The 19,402-nt window shown below is 39.7% G+C and overlaps 1 protein-coding gene across 2 annotated transcripts in view; it reads left to right on the forward strand.

Annotated features, from left to right (window-relative positions):
• SLC28A2 (solute carrier family 28 member 2) overlaps positions 1–18,936 on the forward strand; it is a 39,666-nt gene extending 20,730 nt beyond the window's left edge. The window contains exons 11-18 of one of the 2 annotated variants that reach the window (XM_090270553.1): positions 1,327–1,452; positions 1,532–1,662; positions 2,052–2,220; positions 2,429–2,626; positions 3,213–3,294; positions 4,669–4,767; positions 4,976–5,087; positions 18,575–18,936. In XM_090270553.1, the coding sequence (XP_090126679.1) occupies positions 1,327–1,452; positions 1,532–1,662; positions 2,052–2,220; positions 2,429–2,626; positions 3,213–3,294; positions 4,669–4,767; positions 4,976–5,087; positions 18,575–18,692 (1,035 nt within the window). In that variant the 3' untranslated portion in view covers positions 18,693–18,936. Of the gene's footprint in view, positions 1–1,326; positions 1,453–1,531; positions 1,663–2,051; positions 2,221–2,428; positions 2,627–3,212; positions 3,295–4,668; positions 4,768–4,975; positions 5,088–18,574 lie in introns of those variants that run through there. The other variant, XM_090270552.1, reaches the window with a different exon arrangement.
• The last annotated feature ends 466 nt before the right edge of the window (positions 18,937–19,402 follow it).

The following is a 19,402-nucleotide window of genomic DNA, read 5'->3' on the forward strand; positions in this document are numbered from 1 at the left end:
ATTGGGATTTGTTATTCCACTTATTTATGCACTCATTGGTTGATACTTGTATGTGTCCTGACTGGGGACTGAACCCACATCCTTGGTGTATCAGAATGATGCTTTAACCAACTGAGCTACCTGGCCAGGGCCAATCCAATTACTTAACACAGGAATTTAGGGAAATATCCTGGTCCAAATCTTATCTGCCTTCAGTGTCTATGAAGGATATTTGCTCTATGGTTCTGGTTTCTTCCATGATCCTTGTTTTCCAGAGTCTCTAAGGAACTAACAGCTTGCCTTGCTCAGTGCTAATACCAAGGCTGTTCCCTATAATACATTGTTTAATACATTTATATGGAATAGATGCTCAGTATGTGCTATTGACTGATTAGTTCAATGTTAGGGACAGTGGCTTGTCAAACTGACAAGAAATTAGTATTGAGTTCTTTCTCTCTCAATGCCCTAGTCTGATGAACTGTTTCTGAAATGTTTTCAGAGTACTTCTTCATACTTCCACCATAGTACTCCACATTTTACTGAAATCATCCATAATCATCTTAGTTTTTAATGCTAGACTATAAGCTCCTAAGAGTAGAAACTGTGCCTTATTTATATTAATACCCCTAGTACAGGACTAGGCATGTAGTTCTTACTCATTAAGTGACAAATAACATTATCTTAGGTTGATGCTAAATACAGATTTAGGTCTTCATAATTTCATCAAATTTTCACAAACATTATTTCTTTTGATTCTTTTAACATTGGGCTTTAATAATCTATTTGCAATTAATTTAATGAGTATTTTTAAAGCAACTAGTATGTACTCAGGAAGTACTCGGTACTTCATATGGTCATTCATTAAGTACAGCAGGTCCTTGAATAATGTCTGGACAAAAAGTATTTCATTTAACTTTGTTTTGTTGTAAAGTTGATGGGATGTCACAGGAACTTAGCTCTTGTTTATATCAATTAATTTATGGTAAAACTGGTTTCATTTTACATTGTTTTGCTTGAAGTTGCAGAACCTATCAAAGTTAAGTGAAGAATTATGTTGTATGATTTTAGACATGGAGAACACACCAAAAAATATATACCATTTCCCTTCCATAGAATTTTAAAATATAAATAAATGAAACAAACATGTATGAAAACAGATGAGAACAATGCCAGCAGGGCTATGATTAGGTGACAGAGAGAGTGAGGCGGACACTAGAAGGGCCTAAAAGCAGAGCTCTGTGCTGGAAGGGCACTCACATTAGAGGGATGTGTCACTGGGACCAGGGTGGGCACTTTGGGGTAGGAAGTCTCACCTCTTGAATCTGACTCGCTTCTCCTTGTTCACAGACAGAGGCACCTCTGCTCATTCGTCCTTACCTTGCAGACATGACACTCTCTGAAATCCATGCAGTGATGACTGGAGGGTTTGCTACCATCTCAGGCACTGTGTTGGGAGTCTTCATATCCTTTGGGGTAGGGCATAGTCTGATGACTCCTGGGTGAGCCCACATTTGAGTTCTGCAGATGCCAATTCCTAAGTCTGGCCTTACAGATTGAAGCGTCATCCTTGATTTCTGCATCTGTGATGGCTGCCCCTTCTGCTCTCGCCTTGTCAAAGCTGGTATATCCAGAAGTGGAGGAATCCAAGTTCAAGAATAAGGAGGGTGTAAAATTACCCCGAGGGTGAGTCCAATGAGGCGTATAATTGCATAGACGGTGAGATCAGGTTCAGAGTCAAGAGCAGTGTTGTGGTGGCAGAGGCTTCAAGTCTCCTGAGAAGGAAAAATCTGATCCAAATCCCCTCCTGTCTACATCTGCTTCTAGGCAATTGTGTTGATTTTGTGTGTTTCACCCTCCACCTGCCTCTATCTTCTGCATACTAGTATCCTCTGATTAAATCTGATAGTGCTTCAGTGTAATTTCTACCAAAAGGGTCACTAAAGAACCCCATCACCTCTCAAGCTGGCTTAACACACTTCTCCTGCACTCCTGCACACAAGGAAAGTGGGATTTTTCTTTTGTGAGAGGCTGAGATTAATCCAGACACCATATTCTGTGTCCAACAACCACAGGAAAGAGAAGAATGTCCTGGAAGCTGCCAGCAATGGAGCCACAGATGCCATAAGCCTTGCTGCTAATGTAGTAGCCAACCTGATTGCCTTTTTGGCTGTGCTGGCCTTCATCAATGCTGCCCTCACCTGGCTAGGGGAATTGGTAGACATACAAGGGCTCACTTTCCAGGTAAAAAACTACATTTGTTGGGCCATCCCTCTAGGGTATAGTGAAATAGTCCTTGAACTGTGCATGCCCTCCTGACCCAGAGTGAGCTAAAAGAGAGTGTGGATAGAAGAGTGGAAGAGACTGAGTTAAGGCTTCAGAGAAAGCCTTGTGTCCTGACCTGCATTATTTGTTTGTTCTTTTTCTGGGGTATCTCTTTCTTTTCACCTAGGTGATTTGCTCCTACATCCTAAGGCCCATGGTTTTCATGATGGGTGTAGAGTGGGCAGATTGTCCAATGGTGGCTGAGATGGTGGGGATCAAGTTCTTCACAAATGAGTTTTTGGCCTACCAGCAACTATCTCAATACAAGAACAAGCGTCTCTCTGGAATGGAAGAGTGGATTGAGGGCGAGAAACAGTGGATTTCTGTAGGTGACAATCCAGAAAAGCATAAATCATCTATGGTCAGAGAGGAAATGTTACACAAAAGTTTGTTTCACACCTTTCTAGTGTCCCAGGCCTAACCACAAAGCAAGTGTAACAGTATGCTTATCTCCAGTACCCCAGCTGCCCTTAGGTCTGTGTGTGCTATTCCTCCCCTGCACTCCGACCCAACTTCTATCTATAATGTAATTGTTGTGTATTTACAGTTGGGGAAGTCCAGGGTGGACACTGTTTTTGATGGTCTAAGGTCCCCTTCTTCATTTATAAGTTTAAATTGCTTTAAGTTGATCTCCTTTGCTTTATTCCTCTATCTCTTCCTTCTCAATCATCCTCATTGCTAGACCTTCTCCTTATTCATGGACTTCAACAAGAAGAGTGTTGGGCAAAGAGGCCAATAGTGGTTTTCATATCATTATTCCTGTAATAACTCAGAAAATGATTATTTTCTGAGCATCTTTTTCATGTGCCATAGGGTAGTGTGGACAAAATTGGAGGTTCTATGATCTGTCATGATTATATAACTGCACATATGCAACTGAGTTTATTTACTTATTTATTTATTTTTTCTAGGTGAGAGCTGAAATCATTACAACATTTTCACTCTGTGGATTTGCCAATCTTAGTTCCATAGGAATCACACTGGGGGGCTTGAGTGAGTTAATTTATTTTCCAGCTACCCAATAAGCCAGCCAATTCTAGCTTCTGTAGTAGGCAGTCCTGGTGCTTCAGTACAAGTTGAGACAAGACAGAGAAGCTGAAGTGAAATGAGCCCTCTCAGGTGCAGATAATTTGGAGTTCATGCAACCATGCTACCTGGATATGCATGGAGCCCAGGCTGGGTTTACAATCTCAATTTCTGTTACTTTTTTTCCTTTTGATTGGAGGCCCAAAAACCTATTTTATTTTTATTTTTCCTTTGAGGAAGATTATAATATTATTTTTCCTTGGCCATTAAATGGGCATAATGCATATATAAGTAAAGATATTTTGTTTTTTATACAGTAGCGAAGGTACTTTCTGAAATTAGGCTGCTCACTAGTAGTCTTCATAGAAGTTGCACGAGGAACCAAAAGATAGATAAAATCATCAGACACATAAGGCAGAAATATAGTAAGAACAAGTGGTGTCCAGTGTTGGACTAAAAGCTACAACTCACCGGGTGTGGGAGAAGTGAGTACTTGAAGCAGACACAGATACATTTAGATTGCTGAAGATATTGCTGACTGTGGGTGATGATTGGATGAAAATACATGAAGAAAGTGGAGCTGTCCTTGAGGGCAGGGGAAGGGCAAATGACTAGCAGATTCCAGGAGTTTGGAAGATCCAAGTTAGAAATACAGTATAAGAAGAAATATAGCTCAGTGCATCCATTTATTATGTTACTCCTATTCTGTAGTAGAATCATTCAGCTGATTTATTTGGTAGCTGATTGAACAATTTATTTTATTTTATTTTTGATTAAACAATTTAAAGGTGAAACATTTCCTGTTGGCTTAATTTTCCCTGTTGTTAAATATCTGTTTGTATTGTTCTAATCTGATGCCCTATTACTGTCTGCCTGTGAGATTGCCACCTAGCAGCGGGATGTGACTAAGGCTTAGGTGAATGTTGCCCTCCTTATCCCTCTGGTTCAAAACAGTCCCTCTAATTCTGGTCCCAGCTTATGAGTGCAGATCTCAACTAGTGAACACCCAGGCATGTGTGCCTGTCTGGAGCAAACTGGAGTTTTCCTTGACCCAGATATGTCTTGGGAATGTTCTTGGAACCACTGAAGTTAGGGTCAAACATTCCTTGACCTGGGGAATGTCTGAGTTAGTGAACCCTCAGGATTAATGTAGTATACACACTTCTTAGGGTATTGCTGGCAAACCTCTGGTTATTAGTGGTAAAAAAAAAAAAAAGAAAAAAAGAAAAAAAAACCTATTCACCTCCATTTGCTCTTCTGCATTATTCAGTTGGGGCTCATGGGAAATCCTGGATTGACTGGCAAGAAAGAGATCAAGTTATTTTGTTTTGTTGTCTACAGCATCAATGGTACCCCACCGGAAGAGTGACTTGTCCAAGGTTGTGCTCAGTGCCCTCTTCACAGGAGCCTGCGTATCCCTTATCAGTGCTTGTGTGGCAGGTAAGTACCTCAGCCTAGTCTCTTGGTAGAAATCACATACCTAGATCCGGACAAGATCTCTCTCAGAATATTGGTTTAACAGTCCATCTCATGGATGAATAGAAAAGGCACCCAATCTACAATGTTCTCCAGTTTACACCCAAATTATTAAGAGCCTTCAGGAATGCACGTAAATCTTCTCCTTAGTATCTCTGTCTCCTTTATCTAGGAATCCTCTATGTTCCCAGGGGAGCTGAAACTGACTGTGTCTCCTTTCTAAACACAAGTTTCACCAATAGAACCTATGAGACCTATGTGTGCTGCAGAGGGCTCTTTCAGAGGTGAGTGAGCACCAGGATCCCAGCTCCCTCCTCTTATATGCTATCCTCCACTCAGGAATCTTCTGAGAATAGGGAGAAATAAGGTCTGAGAGCAATTATGTGAGAGCTGAATAGAGCATTTAAAAGGAAGATGGGTATTTGTGGTGGTCTAGATTTATGTTCTTTTCTCTTACCTTTAGTATTTACTCTCTCCAGTATGGACAAGTGACAGACTTTACCTGTTTTGTGGGATACTGAGAAGTGGAAGGGCAGGGGAAGAAGAAAGGACATGTGGTTTCCCTGACAAGAAGTTACTGTATTTATTGTGACTGGAATACTGTAGGTGAAGACTTGGCAATGTTCCTAAGTGGCTAAAAAATTATGGCCTTCTTCAGACAGAAAGGATGACTGAAAGAGGATAAAGTTGAATTAATAAAATCATAATGCATTCAGGTAGTGTAAAAATGTATCTGTTTGCCAATTTTTAGGACATTATATGAGTAGTTTTCCAGTTCTCATGTAAGAAGCATGGAAGTCACCACTCCATTCTAACAAGTTAAAAAAATAAACAATCTGAATAAGCAATAATTCTTAGACTCATATGAGAGGTGAGGACACAGCACAAACCACTGCCCCCAGTACTGGGCAGATAGGTTAACAGGGAGTCATGGTTACTGGAGCAGAGACTCATGAGTGGGAAGCACTGGAGAAATCTATGCAGTGGAAGAAAAACCTGAAAAAGTAATTGCTGGAGGCATAGTGAGGATAAATCTGAATGTTAAGGGCTTGGGAGAAGGGCAAGTCATAGGGGATACCCCACACTTTTGTGAGTTTTACATGCAGGAGATAAACCAGGTTCAAAATGGTTCCTTTTCCCCTTCCCTTGTGCTTCCAGCTGGGTGAAGGCATAAAGGGAATAATTTAAAATATTCCAAAACATACTGTTTTTTTTTTTTTTTTTTTTTTTTTTGGTGCACCTGTGTGTGTGTGTTAAGTATTTATTTTTGATTATGCTATTACAGTTGTCCCAATTTATTTCCCATTTGCTCCAGTCTTCCCAGTACCTCCCTTCCCTGCAACAACCCCCTCACCTTAGTTCATGTCCATGGGTCATGCATGTAAGTTCTTTGGCTTCTCCATTTACTTTACTATTCTTAACATCCTCCAGTCTATTTTGCTTCAAATCCCTGTACCTTTTACCTAATTCTTCCCCTTCCACACTGATAACCCTCCATAGGATCTCCATATCTATGGTTCTGTTCCTGTTCTAGTTGTTTGCTTAGTTTGTTTTTGTTTTATTTTTAGATACATTTGTTGATAGTTGTGAGTTTTTGTCATTTTAATGTTCACAGTTTTGCTCATTTTTTTCTTAAATGTGTCCCTTTAACATTTCATATAATAATGGCTTGGTAATGATGAACTCCTTTAGCTTTACCTTGTCTGGGAAGCACTTTATTTGCCCTTCCATTCTAAATGATAGCTTTGCTGGATAGAGTAATCTTGGTTGTAGGTCCTTGCTTTTTGTCACTTGGAATACTTCTTGTCAGTCCCTTCTTGCCTTCGGTTTCTTTTCAGAAATCAGCTGATAGTCTTACAGGAACCCTGTTGTAGGTAAATCTCTTCTTTACTCTTACTGCTTTTAAGATTCTCTCTTTATCTTTAAATTTTAGCATATTAATCATGATGTCTCTTGGTGTGGTCCTCTTTGCGTCTAGCTTGTTTGGGACTCTGTGCTTCCTGGACTTGTATGTCTATTTCCTTCACCAAATTTGGGAAGTTTTCCTTCATTTTTTTAAAAATAAGTTTTCAACTTCTTGCTCTTCCTTTTCTCCTTCTGGCACCACTATGATTCAGATGTTGGTATGTTTAAAGTTGTCCTAGAGGTTCTCCTCATTTTTTTTTTTTAATTCTTGTTTCTTCATTCTGTACTGGTTGACTATTTATTTATTTTGTATATTCCAAGCCATTGATTTGAACCCCGGCTTCCTTCCCTTCACTATTGATTTTGTGTGGATTTTTCTTTATTTCACTTAGTATAGCTTTTACTTCTTCCCTTATACATTTGCTGTACTCAATGATTTCTGTGAGCATCATTATCACCAGTGTTTTGAACTCTGTGTCTGTTAGGGTGGCTGTCTCCTCCTTGCTTAGTTCTCCTTGTGGAGCCTCGATCTGCTTCTTCTTTTGGGCCATACTTTTATATCTCCTCGTCTTGATAGCTTCCTGTGTTTGCCTCTGTGTATTAGGTAAAGCTGTCATACCTGTTATGTCATAAAGGGCAGAGCCTTAGGTATTCATCACTGCTGGGAGACCTGGTTCACTGCTGTATGGGGCTGTATATGGGGGAGTGGTCAGAGAGGGAACAATGCTGCTTGCTCAGCACTCTCCCCTTTTCCAGTCACTTCACCTGCTTCTCGTAAGCGACTGGCACCCCTCTATCTGTTGTCCTGGTGATGGTTCCCAAAGTGGGTGGGTTTGTGTATGTTCTAGAACTGCGGAGCTCCTATAGTAGTCCTGTATGATGAAATGTATGCCATTAGGAAGTTGATCCATAGAGCAGTAGAACTGTATGGTGAAATAGAATCACTTTATCAGGTGCTCCATTTGAGTCTTAGTTTTCTATGAGTTCTTTTTTTTTTTTTTTTTACTTTAATTTCTCTATTACAGTTGCCATACAAAGTTATATTATTTTCAGGTGTACAACCCAGTGATTAGACATTGTATAATTTACTAAGAGATCATCCTGATAAATCTTGCACCCATCTGACACTATACAATTATAATATTGTCTGTATTCCCTATGCTATATTTTACATCCCTGTGGCTATTCTGTAACTACCAACTTGTATTTCTTAATCCCCTCAACTTTTTCACCCATCACCCCAACCTCCCTCCGATCTGGCAACTGTCAAAATGTTTTTTTGTATCTAAGAGTCTGTTTCTGTTCTGCTTGTTTATTTTGGTTTAGATTCAACTGTTGGTAAGTATATATTTATTGCCATTTCATTATTCATATTTTAATATTTTTTCTTCTTAAAGAAGACCCTTTAACATCTCATATAATACTTGTTTGGTGGTGATGAACTCCTTTAGCTTTACCTTGTCTGGGAAGCACTTTATCTTCCCTTCCATTCTAAATAATAGCTTTTCTGGGTAGAGTAATCTTGGTTGCAGGTTCTTGCTTTTCATCTCTTTGAATATTTCCCACCAATCCTTTCTGGCCTGTGTAATTTCTGTTGAAGAATCAGCTGACTTCTTATGGGAGCTCCCTTGTAAGTAACTAACTGCTTTTCTCTTGCTGCTTTTAAGATTCTCTCTTTGTCTTTAACCACTGGCATTTTAATTATGTTGCTTCTTGGTGTGAATCTTTTTTGGGTTCATTTTGTTTGGGACTCAGTGCTTCCTGAACTAGTATGTCTATTTCCTTCACCAGGTTAGGGAAGTTTTCTGTCATTATTTTTTCATGTAGGTGTTCAATTCCTTGCTCTCTCACTTCTTCTGGCATCCCCATGATGCAAATATTGATACACTTGAAGTTGCCCCAGAAGTTTTTTATGCTATCCTCATTTTCTTGGATTCTTTTTTCTTTTTACTGTTCTAATTGGGTGTGTCTGCTTCATTATCTTCCAAAACTCTGATTTGATCCTCTGCTTCATCTACTCCACTATTGATCCCTTGTAATGCATTCTTTAATTCAGTTAATGGACTCCTCATTTCTGAGTGATTCTTTTTACATTTTCTAGTTCCATTTTCATATTTTCTATCTCTTTGTTGAAGTTTCACTAAGTTCATCTACTCTTCCTTGAAGTTCATTGAGCATTTTTATAACCAATGTTTTGAGCACAGCATTTAGTAGATTGCTTGTCTCCATTTTGTTTCGATCTTTTTCTAGAGTTTTGTTCTTTTTTTTCAATTGAGACATGTTTATTTGTATCTTCATTTTGTCATCTCCCCCCCAACCCCTGTGTTTGTTTCTATGTATTAGGTAGAGCTGCAAGTCTTCTGAGCTTTGTAGAGGGGCCTTATGTAGTAGGTGTCCTGTAGAGTCCAGTGGCACAGCCTCCCTGTTTACCAGAGCTGGTGCAACTCCTGCCAGTCCTTGTGTGGGCTGTGTACACCTTCATGTTGTAGTTGAGCCTTTATTGCTGTTGGCACATCAATTGGAGGAATTTACCACCAGGCTATTGGCTGCAAGAACTGGAGAATCATCTGTGCAGGGGCCCACTTCATGGACCAGTACTTATTTAAGCAGGGCTTTGGCGACTGCTGAGTTCACCTCTTGAGTGCCCCACTTGTGTTGGTGTTTGGGTGGTGCTTCAACATGGTCTGAAGCTGTTCATGGTTGTGCTGGTTCTGGGGACTCTGGGAGGTGCAGGCCAAGGTCAGACACTGCCTGTGTTCTGCCTGGGGCCACCCACCATGAGCTACAAAGAAAACTGAAGATGGCTTTTACTTTTGCTGGACTTGGAGATGCCCAGGAGGGGCCAAACTGCAAACTAAGTTCAGCTGACACTAGTGCTGACCCGGGGGTCACTTAATGAGAGGTACAGGGCATGCTGAAGCCAGATGCTGCTTGTTTGAGAGAATTTAAGAAAATCTGAAGCATGGGCCAAGACAAGCCATTTGTATGGAAAAGCCACTGGAAACAGCTTGGATGGGCCTGAAAGTTGGGTGAGGCCGGGCCTCAAGGAATCTCGGGTGGGGCAAACAGTGATAGCCAGGTTGATGGAGGCTCATATATGGTACCCATTTGCTGGCTCTGTGGCTGTGTTGGGGGAGGAATCACAAAAAGAACAATGGCTTCTGTCAGAACTTCTGTCGAGGAAAAATGTGCCCCCAGCTTTTGCCCTTATGATAGACAATTTAGTTCTTCCCCATATATCTCTTATGCCTTTCTTCCTTTTTAAAATTTTTTAAATTTAATCTTTATTGTATTTTTTCCCCATTACCATTTAGTCTCCTTAACCTATCCCACCTCCCAACAATCACCACACTTTTGTCCATGGTGGCTGTACCTATTTACATTCTCACCAGCAATGTGTGAGGGTTCCTTTTTTCCCCATATTCTCTTCACCACTTATTTGCTTTTTTTTTAAGTATATTTTATTGATTATCTTGTAACAGTAGTTCCAATGGTTTTTTCCCCTTAGCTCCCCTCTTCCCAGTACCCGCCTTCCCTCCAGCAATCCCACCCCCCTTAGTTCACATCCATGGATTGTGTATATAAGTAAGTTCTTTGGCTTCACCCTTCCCTATATTATTCATAACTTCCCTATGTCTATTTTGTACCAACCAATTATGCTTCTTAATCCCTGCACCATTTCCCCATTCCTCCCCCTTCCCCATCCCAGCTGATAACCCTCCAAATGATCCCCATACCTATGATTCTGTTCCTATTCTGGTTTGCTTAGTTGGATTTTGTTTTTATTTTTTAGATTCAGTTATTGATAGTTGTGAGTTTGTTGTAATTTTACTGTTCATAATTTTGACCTTCTTTTTCTTAAGTAAGTCCCTTTCACATTTCATTTAATAATAGTTTGGTGATGGTGAACTCTTTTAGCTTTACTTTGTCTGGGAAGCACTTTATCTGCCCTTCCATTCTAAATGTTAGCTTTGCTGGATAGACTAATCTTGGTTGTAAGTCCTTGCTTTTCATCACCTTGAATACAGCTTGCCAGTCCCTTCTTGCCTGCAAAATGTCTTTTGAGAAATCAACTGAAAGTCTTACAGGCACCCCTTTGTTTGTAGCTCTCTGCATTTCTCTTGCTGGTTTTAAGATTCTCTCTTTATCTTTAACCTTTCACATTTTAATGATGATGTGTCTTGGTGTGGTCCTTTTTGGGTCTAGCTTGTTTGGGACTCTCTGTGCTTCCTTGACTTCTATGTCTATTTCCTTTGTCAAATTTGGGGAGTTTTCCTTCATTATTTTCTCACATAAGCTTTCAATTTCTTGCTCTTCCTCTTCTCCTTCTGGCACCCCTATGATTTGGATGTTGGCACGTTTAAAGTTGTTCCAGAGGTTCCTAAGCCTCTCCTCATTATTTTCAATTCTTTTTTCCTTATTCTGTACTGGTTGACTGTTTTTTCCTTTCGTATGTTCCAAATCATTGATTTGAACCCCAGTTTCCTTCCCTTCATCACTCGTTTTGTGTGCAATTTCCTTTGTTTCATTTAGGATAGCTTTCACTTCTTCTCTTATGCGTTTGTCATACTTAAAGATATCTGTCAAGTCTGTGAGTATCTTTATCACCGGTTTTTGAACTCTGCATCTGTTAGATTGGCTATCTCCTTGTTTGTTAGGTTGGCTATCTCCTCATCATTTAGCTCTCCCACTGGAACCTTGATCCATTCCCCATTTTGGGCCATAGTTTTCTGTCTCCTCAACTTCACAGGCTCCTGTGTTTGTTTGCCTCTGTGTCTTAGGCAGAGCTGTTGCACCTCTTGCATAGTAAGGGGCAGAGCCTTAGGTATTGGTCAGTACAGGGTGACCCATTTCACCACATGTGGCACTGTATGTGGGGGAGGGGTCTGAGAGGGAACAATGCTGCTTGCTCAGCACTCACCCCCTTTCCAGGCACTTCTCCCACTTTCCTATGGGACTGGCATCTCTCTAACTATTGTCCTGGCCATTGTTCCCAGAGTGGGTGGGTCTGCGGATGTTCTAGGACCACGGGGGCCCTTTAAACAAGCGGACTCTGCTGAGAGAAGGGCAGTTTCTTCCTCCTCCCCAACCACCACTGGTTTGCACAGTCAGAAGCAATGAGGCTTGATTTTCCCTGGCACTGGGACCTTGAGCTGTGCGATCTGGCCAGGAGCTGGGAATGCTCTCCAGGTGTCTTTCCTGACTTTTTTAAATGAGTGACTGCGCTTTCCACCAGCCTGCTGCTGCTGCCACACCATGTCCCCTCTGCCCAGCTCCACAACTCCTACCCGTCTGGATGAATATTTCTTCTTTATATATATTTTTTGTTAGACTTCCATGCAGTTTGATTTTTTAGAACTTCTGGTTGTTTCTAGTTTTGAGGTAGTTGTATTCCTTCTTAGTTGTGGAGGGAGATGCAGCATGTCTCTCTATGCCTCCATCTTGGCTGGAAGTCTTCTTTCTTCCTTTTTTAGAAGATCTTTTAAATTTATTATTTTTGAGAGAGGGAAGGAGGGAGGGAGAAAGAGAGAGAAGCACCAAGTTTGAGAGAAACTTCAATCAGTTTCCTCTCACATGTCCCCAACCAGGGACCCAGCCTGCAACCCAGGCATGTACTCTGAACCTGAATTGAACTAGTGACTTTTTGGTTCACAGGCCAGCACTCAAACCACTAAGCCACAACAGCGAGGGCATGTTCTGATGCCTTTCAATCTTATGCCCTCAAACTGGAGCTCAGAGGAAGTGAGTCCAAATAAGTCTGCAGTGCAGGCTCTTTAAGAGGAACTGCCTGGATTTCCAGAAGTTTCTGCCTTTCACAGCCTCAATCCCACTTTTTTACAGCCAGAATTTATGGAGACTTATCTTCCTGGCACTGGAAGCATGGGCTGGGGGCCTGGTGTGGGGCTGGGACCCCTCATTCCTGACATACCCCTTCTGATTTTTATCTACCACACCTGGGTGTGGGAACCAGCCCATTTCATGTCTCCTCCCCTCCTACCAGTCTTAATGTGGTTTCTTCTTTAATTCGGTCATTATGGGACTTTCATTTAGCTTGATTTCTGACAGTTCTGAATGATGTTTGTTCTATAGTTTAGTTGTAATTTGATGTGGTTGTGCAAGGAGGTGAGCCATGTTTCCCTATGTCACCATCTTGACCGGAATGGGTACCAACTTTTATGGCTGCCACCTGAGGGACAGGGTTCCCAAACACCTATCTGTGAAAGCATATGGGGCTTCGATTCTGGAGTCTCACAGAACTGTAGCAAACAAAGAGCAGTACTTAACAGGCAGTAGACACTGGCTGTAACTATCTTGCAAGGCTCAGAGCAGCAGGAACAGGCAAATTGCTTTCTGCCAGTCTTTCTCAGGAAAGGGTTTGACAGCATACTTTCCAAATTGCTGCCCAGGCTTCTGACTTCTAATTATCACGCATCTAAGTGTTGACTACAATCCACCTGCTGCTCCCGAGCCAAAAGAAGCCTATGGGCAATTCCCCCACCTTCTCCCTCAGGTTCAGTTCAATGATAAAACCAGGTCATCAGCATTTCTCTGGAAAGAGCTTGTACACATGTCTGGTGCCACAGTTTTCGTGGTGATGCCCAAGGGACAAGCCCCGAGATCACCAGCTCTGATAGCCAATGTGGCTTGCATTCATGAGTCCCACAGGACTGTAGCAGATAAAAAGAAGCTGTTGTTAATGGGTGTGAGTGAAAAAGCACTCTCCATGGCTACCTCCCCCCCCCAGGCCCCCACCAGGGCCCAGTGCAGAGGAAAAAGGCAAAAACATCCCTCTCCTAGTCTTTCCTGGAAGGAGACTGACTGCACTTTACAAGCCACTGCCTGAGGGTCCAGCTTCTAAGTGGCATTTATCTAGGGGATGATTGTGATCCTCCTTGGAACCCACTTTATCCCTCTAGCTCATTCCAACAATAAAAGCAAGTTGCTGCTTGTTGGCTGCTACCAAAGAGAAAAGCCCCAAAGCACCTAGCTCTGATAGTAATCTGGGCTTGCATTCAGAAAACCAACAAGAAAGATAGCAAACAAAGATACAGTTTTTAAACAAGCACAGAAGCATCCCCCAGTAGCTATACACCCAGGTTCAGCACAGAGGGAGCAGGCAAAAATGCCTATTTCCCAGTTTCTCCCTAAAAGGAATTTGACTGCATATTTTCCCAGCTGGTACCTGAGGATGCAGCCTTTAATCACCCTGCATTTAGGTGCTAGTCAGCAAACCTCCCTTTTGGGACACTAATGAGACCTACACAGATATACATAATTAAATTATCAAAAGTTGAAAACAAGTGAATCTTAAAAGCAGCATGAGAAAATTAACTTGTCATGTACAAGGGAACCCCCATAAGAATATCAGCAGATTTTTCAGCAGAAACCTTGCAGTTCGGAAGTGAGTGGGATGATATATTCAAAAGAAAAGAATGCCAACCAAGAATACTTCACTGGACAGAGTTGCCTTTCAGATGTGGAAATACAGTGTTTTCCAGAAAATCAAAAGCTGAAGGAATTCATCATCACTAGACCAGCCTTATAAGAAATAGATAGCAGTATAATAATAGTAGGAGACTTTAATAATCCCCTTTAATAATACATAGATCATATAGAAAGAAAATCAATAAGGAAACATTGGATTTAAATTACCTGTTATACCAGATAGACCTACTGTACACTTACAGAACAATCCACCCAACACCAGAATACATATTCTTCTCAAGTACACATGAAAATGATCTGATAGATCATATGTTAGGCAACAAAGTAAGTCAATAATTTACAAAGATTGAAACCATATCAAGCATCTTTTCCAACCACAATGGTATGAACTAGAAATCAATTACAAGAAAAAAACTGGTGAATTCACAATCTGTGGAGATTAAACAACATGCTCCTAAACAATGAATCTAAAAATAAATCAAAAGAGAAATTTAAAAATATCTTGACAAAGAAAAACATTGTAACTACATGAGGTGATGGATGTTAGCTAAACTTACTTTGGTAATCACTTCATAATAGAGACATATCAAATCATTATGACATTTTATACAATGTTATATGCCAGAGAAGCAAACTCTGACTCCAAAAAACCTCCGCTGCCTTGCGGCATACCTCTTCAGGGGAAAGGCTAAGGGAGTAAACCCCGACAGAAAATCCGGAGCCGGAGTCCCTAAGGTGGTTTGACGTTGTAGTCAACACCGGCAACTCCTGCGGCGCACCTGAAGCCAAGCTGTATTGACTCCGTCTTTCCCTTGGATCCTTCAGCTGCGAAGAGAGGGGGGGTCTGCTGCATGGGCAACAGCAGACCCTCCATATCACCCTGCCCAGGCTCTGTAGCTTCAGCTTCACTGGAGAGGACACTCCAGCGTCATCGTAAGATGTCGATTCAACACAGGAGGAGACAGATACCGTGTCACTCCCGAGTCGGACCGCACAGCCATTCTTGGCGGTGCAGATAGACTCTTAAGAAGCTACATCATCGTCTCTCGAGACGGACGGCTGCCGCCGCCGACGATATGCCAATTATATCTCAATAAAACTAGAGAAAATCTTGAAAAAAGATCTTGAGATAAATGAAAAACTGGAAACACAACATACTAAAACTTATGATATTCAGCAAAAGCTGTTCTATTAGGCAGGTTACAGTGATCAACACCTACATTAAGAAAAAAATGATCTCAAATAAACAACCCAATTTAACACCTCAAGGAACTAGAAAAAACTAAGCTTGAAGTTAGTAGGAAGCAGGACATAATAATGACCAGAGCAGAAGTCAATAAAGTAGAGAGAAAAAAGACAACAGAAAAAAATCTATGAAACTAGGAACTGTTTATTTTATTTTATTTTATTTTTATTTTTCACTTTTTTAAGAAAACAAACCTTTAGATAAAATAAGAGAAAGAGAGAAGACTCAAATAAAACCAGAAATGAAAAAAAAAAAAGATATTACAACTGAACACAGAAATACTAAGAGTCATAAGAAACCACAGTTGACTCAGATAACATGATGTGAATTGTTTGGGTCCACTTACACATAAATTTTTTTCAATTGACTGAAACTCAATTGACCTAGGCAGTTCAAACCCAAGTTTTTCAAGGGCCAAAGACATAACAGGCACACAAATCAGAAAAAAAAAAAACCCAAAACTGTCTCTGCAGATGATCTTACATATAAAAACCCTGACGACTTCACCAAAAAACTGCTAGAACTAATTTAAAAATTCAGTAAGTTGCAAGGTACAAAATCAATATACAAAATCAGTCGTGTTTCTATACATTAACAATGAACTATTGGAAAGAGAAATGAAGTAAATGATCCCATTTACAATATCATCAAAAAATAAAACAGGAAAAAAATTAACCAAGGAGATGAAAGATTTGTATACTGAAAAGTGTAAAACATTGATGAAAGAAATTGGAGACAAATAAATGGAAAGATGTCTCATGTTCATGGATTATAAGAATTAATATTATTAAAAGGCCCTTGCTACCCAATGCAATCTACAGAGTCAATACAATCAATACCAAAATCCCAATGGCATTTTCCATTGAAATAGAAAAAACAATCCTAAAATTTATATGGAACCACAAAAGACCCTGAATAGCCAAAGTAATCTTGAGAAAGAAGAAACAAAGCTGGAGGCATCATACTTTCTGATTTCAAGCTATATTACAAATCTATAGTGATCAAAACAGTATCATATTGGCATAAAAACAAACACATACATCAATGGAACAGAAGACAGCCCATAAATAAACCCATGGATAAATGGGCAATTAGTTTTCAATTAAGGAGCCAAGGTTATACAATAGGGAAAAGATAGTCTCTTCAATAAATAATGATGGGGGAACTCTATATCCACATGCAAGAGAATAAAATTGGTTGGATCTCTGTCTTATACCATACACAAAACTCAACTCAAAATGGATTAAAGACTTGAATGTAAGACTTGAGAAGAGAATAAGAAGACTCTGGGACATCTCCAAAAGTCCCAACATCTGAATCATAGGGATGCCAGAAGGAGAAGAGGAAGAGCAAGAAATTAAAAACTTATTTGAAGAGATAATGAAAGAAAACTTTCCAAATTTGGTGAAGGAAATAGACATACAAATCCAGGAAGCACAGAGTCTCAAACAAGTTGGACCCAAAGAGGACCACACCAAGGCACATTATAATTAAAATGTCAAAGGTTAAAGATAAACAGAGAATCTTAAAAACAGCAAGAGAAAAGCAGAGCTACCTACAATGGAGTTCCCGTAAGACTTTCAGCTGATTTCTCATAAGAAACTTTGCATACGAGAAGGGACTGGCAAGAAGTATTCAAGGTGATGAAAAGCAAAGACCTACAACCTAGATTACTCTATCCAGCAAAACTAACATTTAGAATGGAAGGGCAGATGAAGTGCTTTCCAGACAAGGTAAAGCTAAAGGATTTTATTATCATCAAGCCATTATTATATGAAATGTCAAAGGGACTTAACTTAAGAAAAAGAAGAAGATCAAAACTATGAACATTAAAATGACAACAAGCTCACAACTATCAACAACTGAATCTAAAAAGCAAAAACAAGAACAAACTAAGCAAACAACTAGAACAGGAACAGAATCATAGGTATGGAGATCATTTGGAGGGTTATCAGCTGGAAGGAGGAAGGAAGGATGGGGGGGAGGTACAAAGATTTGAAGCATAATTGGTAGGCACAGAATAGACAGAGGCATGTTAAGAGTAGCATAGGAAATGGAGAAGCCAAAGAACTTACATGCACAACCCATGGACATGAACTAAGGTGGGGAGATTGCTGGAGGGAAGGGGGGGTACCAGGCAGAGGGGGGCAAAGAGGGAAAATTGGGACAACTGTAATAGTATAATCAGTAACATATACTTAAAAAGAAGAAAATATTTGCACACCACATATCCAATAAAGGGTTAATATCCAAACTATACAAAGAACTTATAGACCTTATACAATTAAGTAGCAAAAATATAAAATTAAAAATTAAAAAATAATCCAGTTTAAAAAATGGGCAGAGGAACTGAATAGAAACTTTTCCAAAGAAATTCAAATAGTCAATAGGTATATGAAAATGTGCTTAACATCACTAATTAGCAGGCAAGTGCAAATCAAAATCATAATTATATATCACCTTACACCTGTCAGGATGGCTATTATCAAAAAGACAAGAGATAAATACTGGCAAGGATGTGGAGAAAGATCCTTATCCACAGTTGGTGGGAATGTAAAATAGTACAGACACTATGCAAAATAGTATAGAGGTTCCTGAAGAAATTAAAAATAGAACTACCACATGACCCAGCAATCCCACTTCTGGGTATATATCCAAAGGAAATGAAATCACTACCTGTACTCCCATGTTCATTGCAGCACTATTCACAGTTGCCATGGAATGCAAACAACCTATGAGTCTACTCTCAGATGAATGGATAAAGAAAATGTGATATATATAATTTATCCTTATAAAAGAAGAATATCCTGGTATTTGCAACAACATTAAGCAAAGTGAAATAAGACTGACAAAGACAAAAACTGCATGATATCACTTATATGTAGAATTGAAAAAAAATTTAAATGTCAAACTCATAGAAACAGAGTGGAATGGTGGTTGACTAATATTGGGTGGAGGGGTGGAACTAGAGAAAGGCGAGTATGGAGGTATTGTTTTGGGCACAGATGAGAAAATACATTTAATTTTGTTCTGTTTAATTGGTCATTGTGATTGGATCCATTTACATGTCTTTATTTTTGTTTTCCTTCTTTAGTTGCTTGGTAGAACTTATTGATACTTCTTGTTGCATTTTATTTTTATCTGACGACTGTACCTCTTGGCTTTTCATTTCAGTACTTCTCTGAATGGCACCAATACTCCTTCTTTTTCCGGTCCATGGGAAAACAAAGAGTTCAGTGCCACAGCACTTGCCAACTGCTGTGAATTCTACACCAGTCCTGTGTGTGCCTGAGGCTGGTCCATTTTCAATACAGTCTTGATCTTGGCAGATTTTTTTTATGGTAAAACTATTTATGTACTCAAAAATTTTCACTCTACAACTAACTTACCAAGATCTTTAACAGTAAATGTAAAGATTTCATTTTGGTTTACTGTATATCAATAATGAAAATCAGAATTTGTCTTTCCATTATTTGGCTAAACCAAATAGGAAATTCTTTCTGGGCTCTGAGTTTATATGTAAAATAATAAATATTACTATATAAAAGAAAAATCTTGCAACTCTTCTAGTTGCCGTCTTAAAAATTACATGGTGCAGTCTGCTATAAATGTGATTTTGTATTTAATGTGTATTATGGTGGAGAACTGTATTTTCTTGGAGTTCTGTGGATGAGCTAGGTTTATGGTACTAAAGGTACAAATGAAAGTTGCAAGAATATTTAATAGTAATACATTTTTTTCTGGTTGTCACAGTGCAAATTCCTTAACATTACATAGTAAACAGAAAGTATTTCTTGTATGCAAATTTGAAAGGAACGTCCATTTCTTAAAGGCCCTTACTTTGTTTTTGTTTTCTGCTTTAGGGCCATATTTGCTTTCTGTTTACAGGAAATCCTTTAAAACTGTGGTTTTTCAGGGGGAAGTAGGTCAATTTTGCTTCCCAGGGGACATTTGGCAATGTTTTGAGACATTATTAGTTGTCACAAATCGGGGGAGCTACTG

This window comes from Furipterus horrens, unplaced genomic scaffold, assembly GCF_987537825.1.
Source record: "Furipterus horrens unplaced genomic scaffold, mFurHor1.1.pri manual_scaffold_3, whole genome shotgun sequence".
Lineage (NCBI taxonomy): Eukaryota > Metazoa > Chordata > Mammalia > Chiroptera > Furipteridae > Furipterus > Furipterus horrens.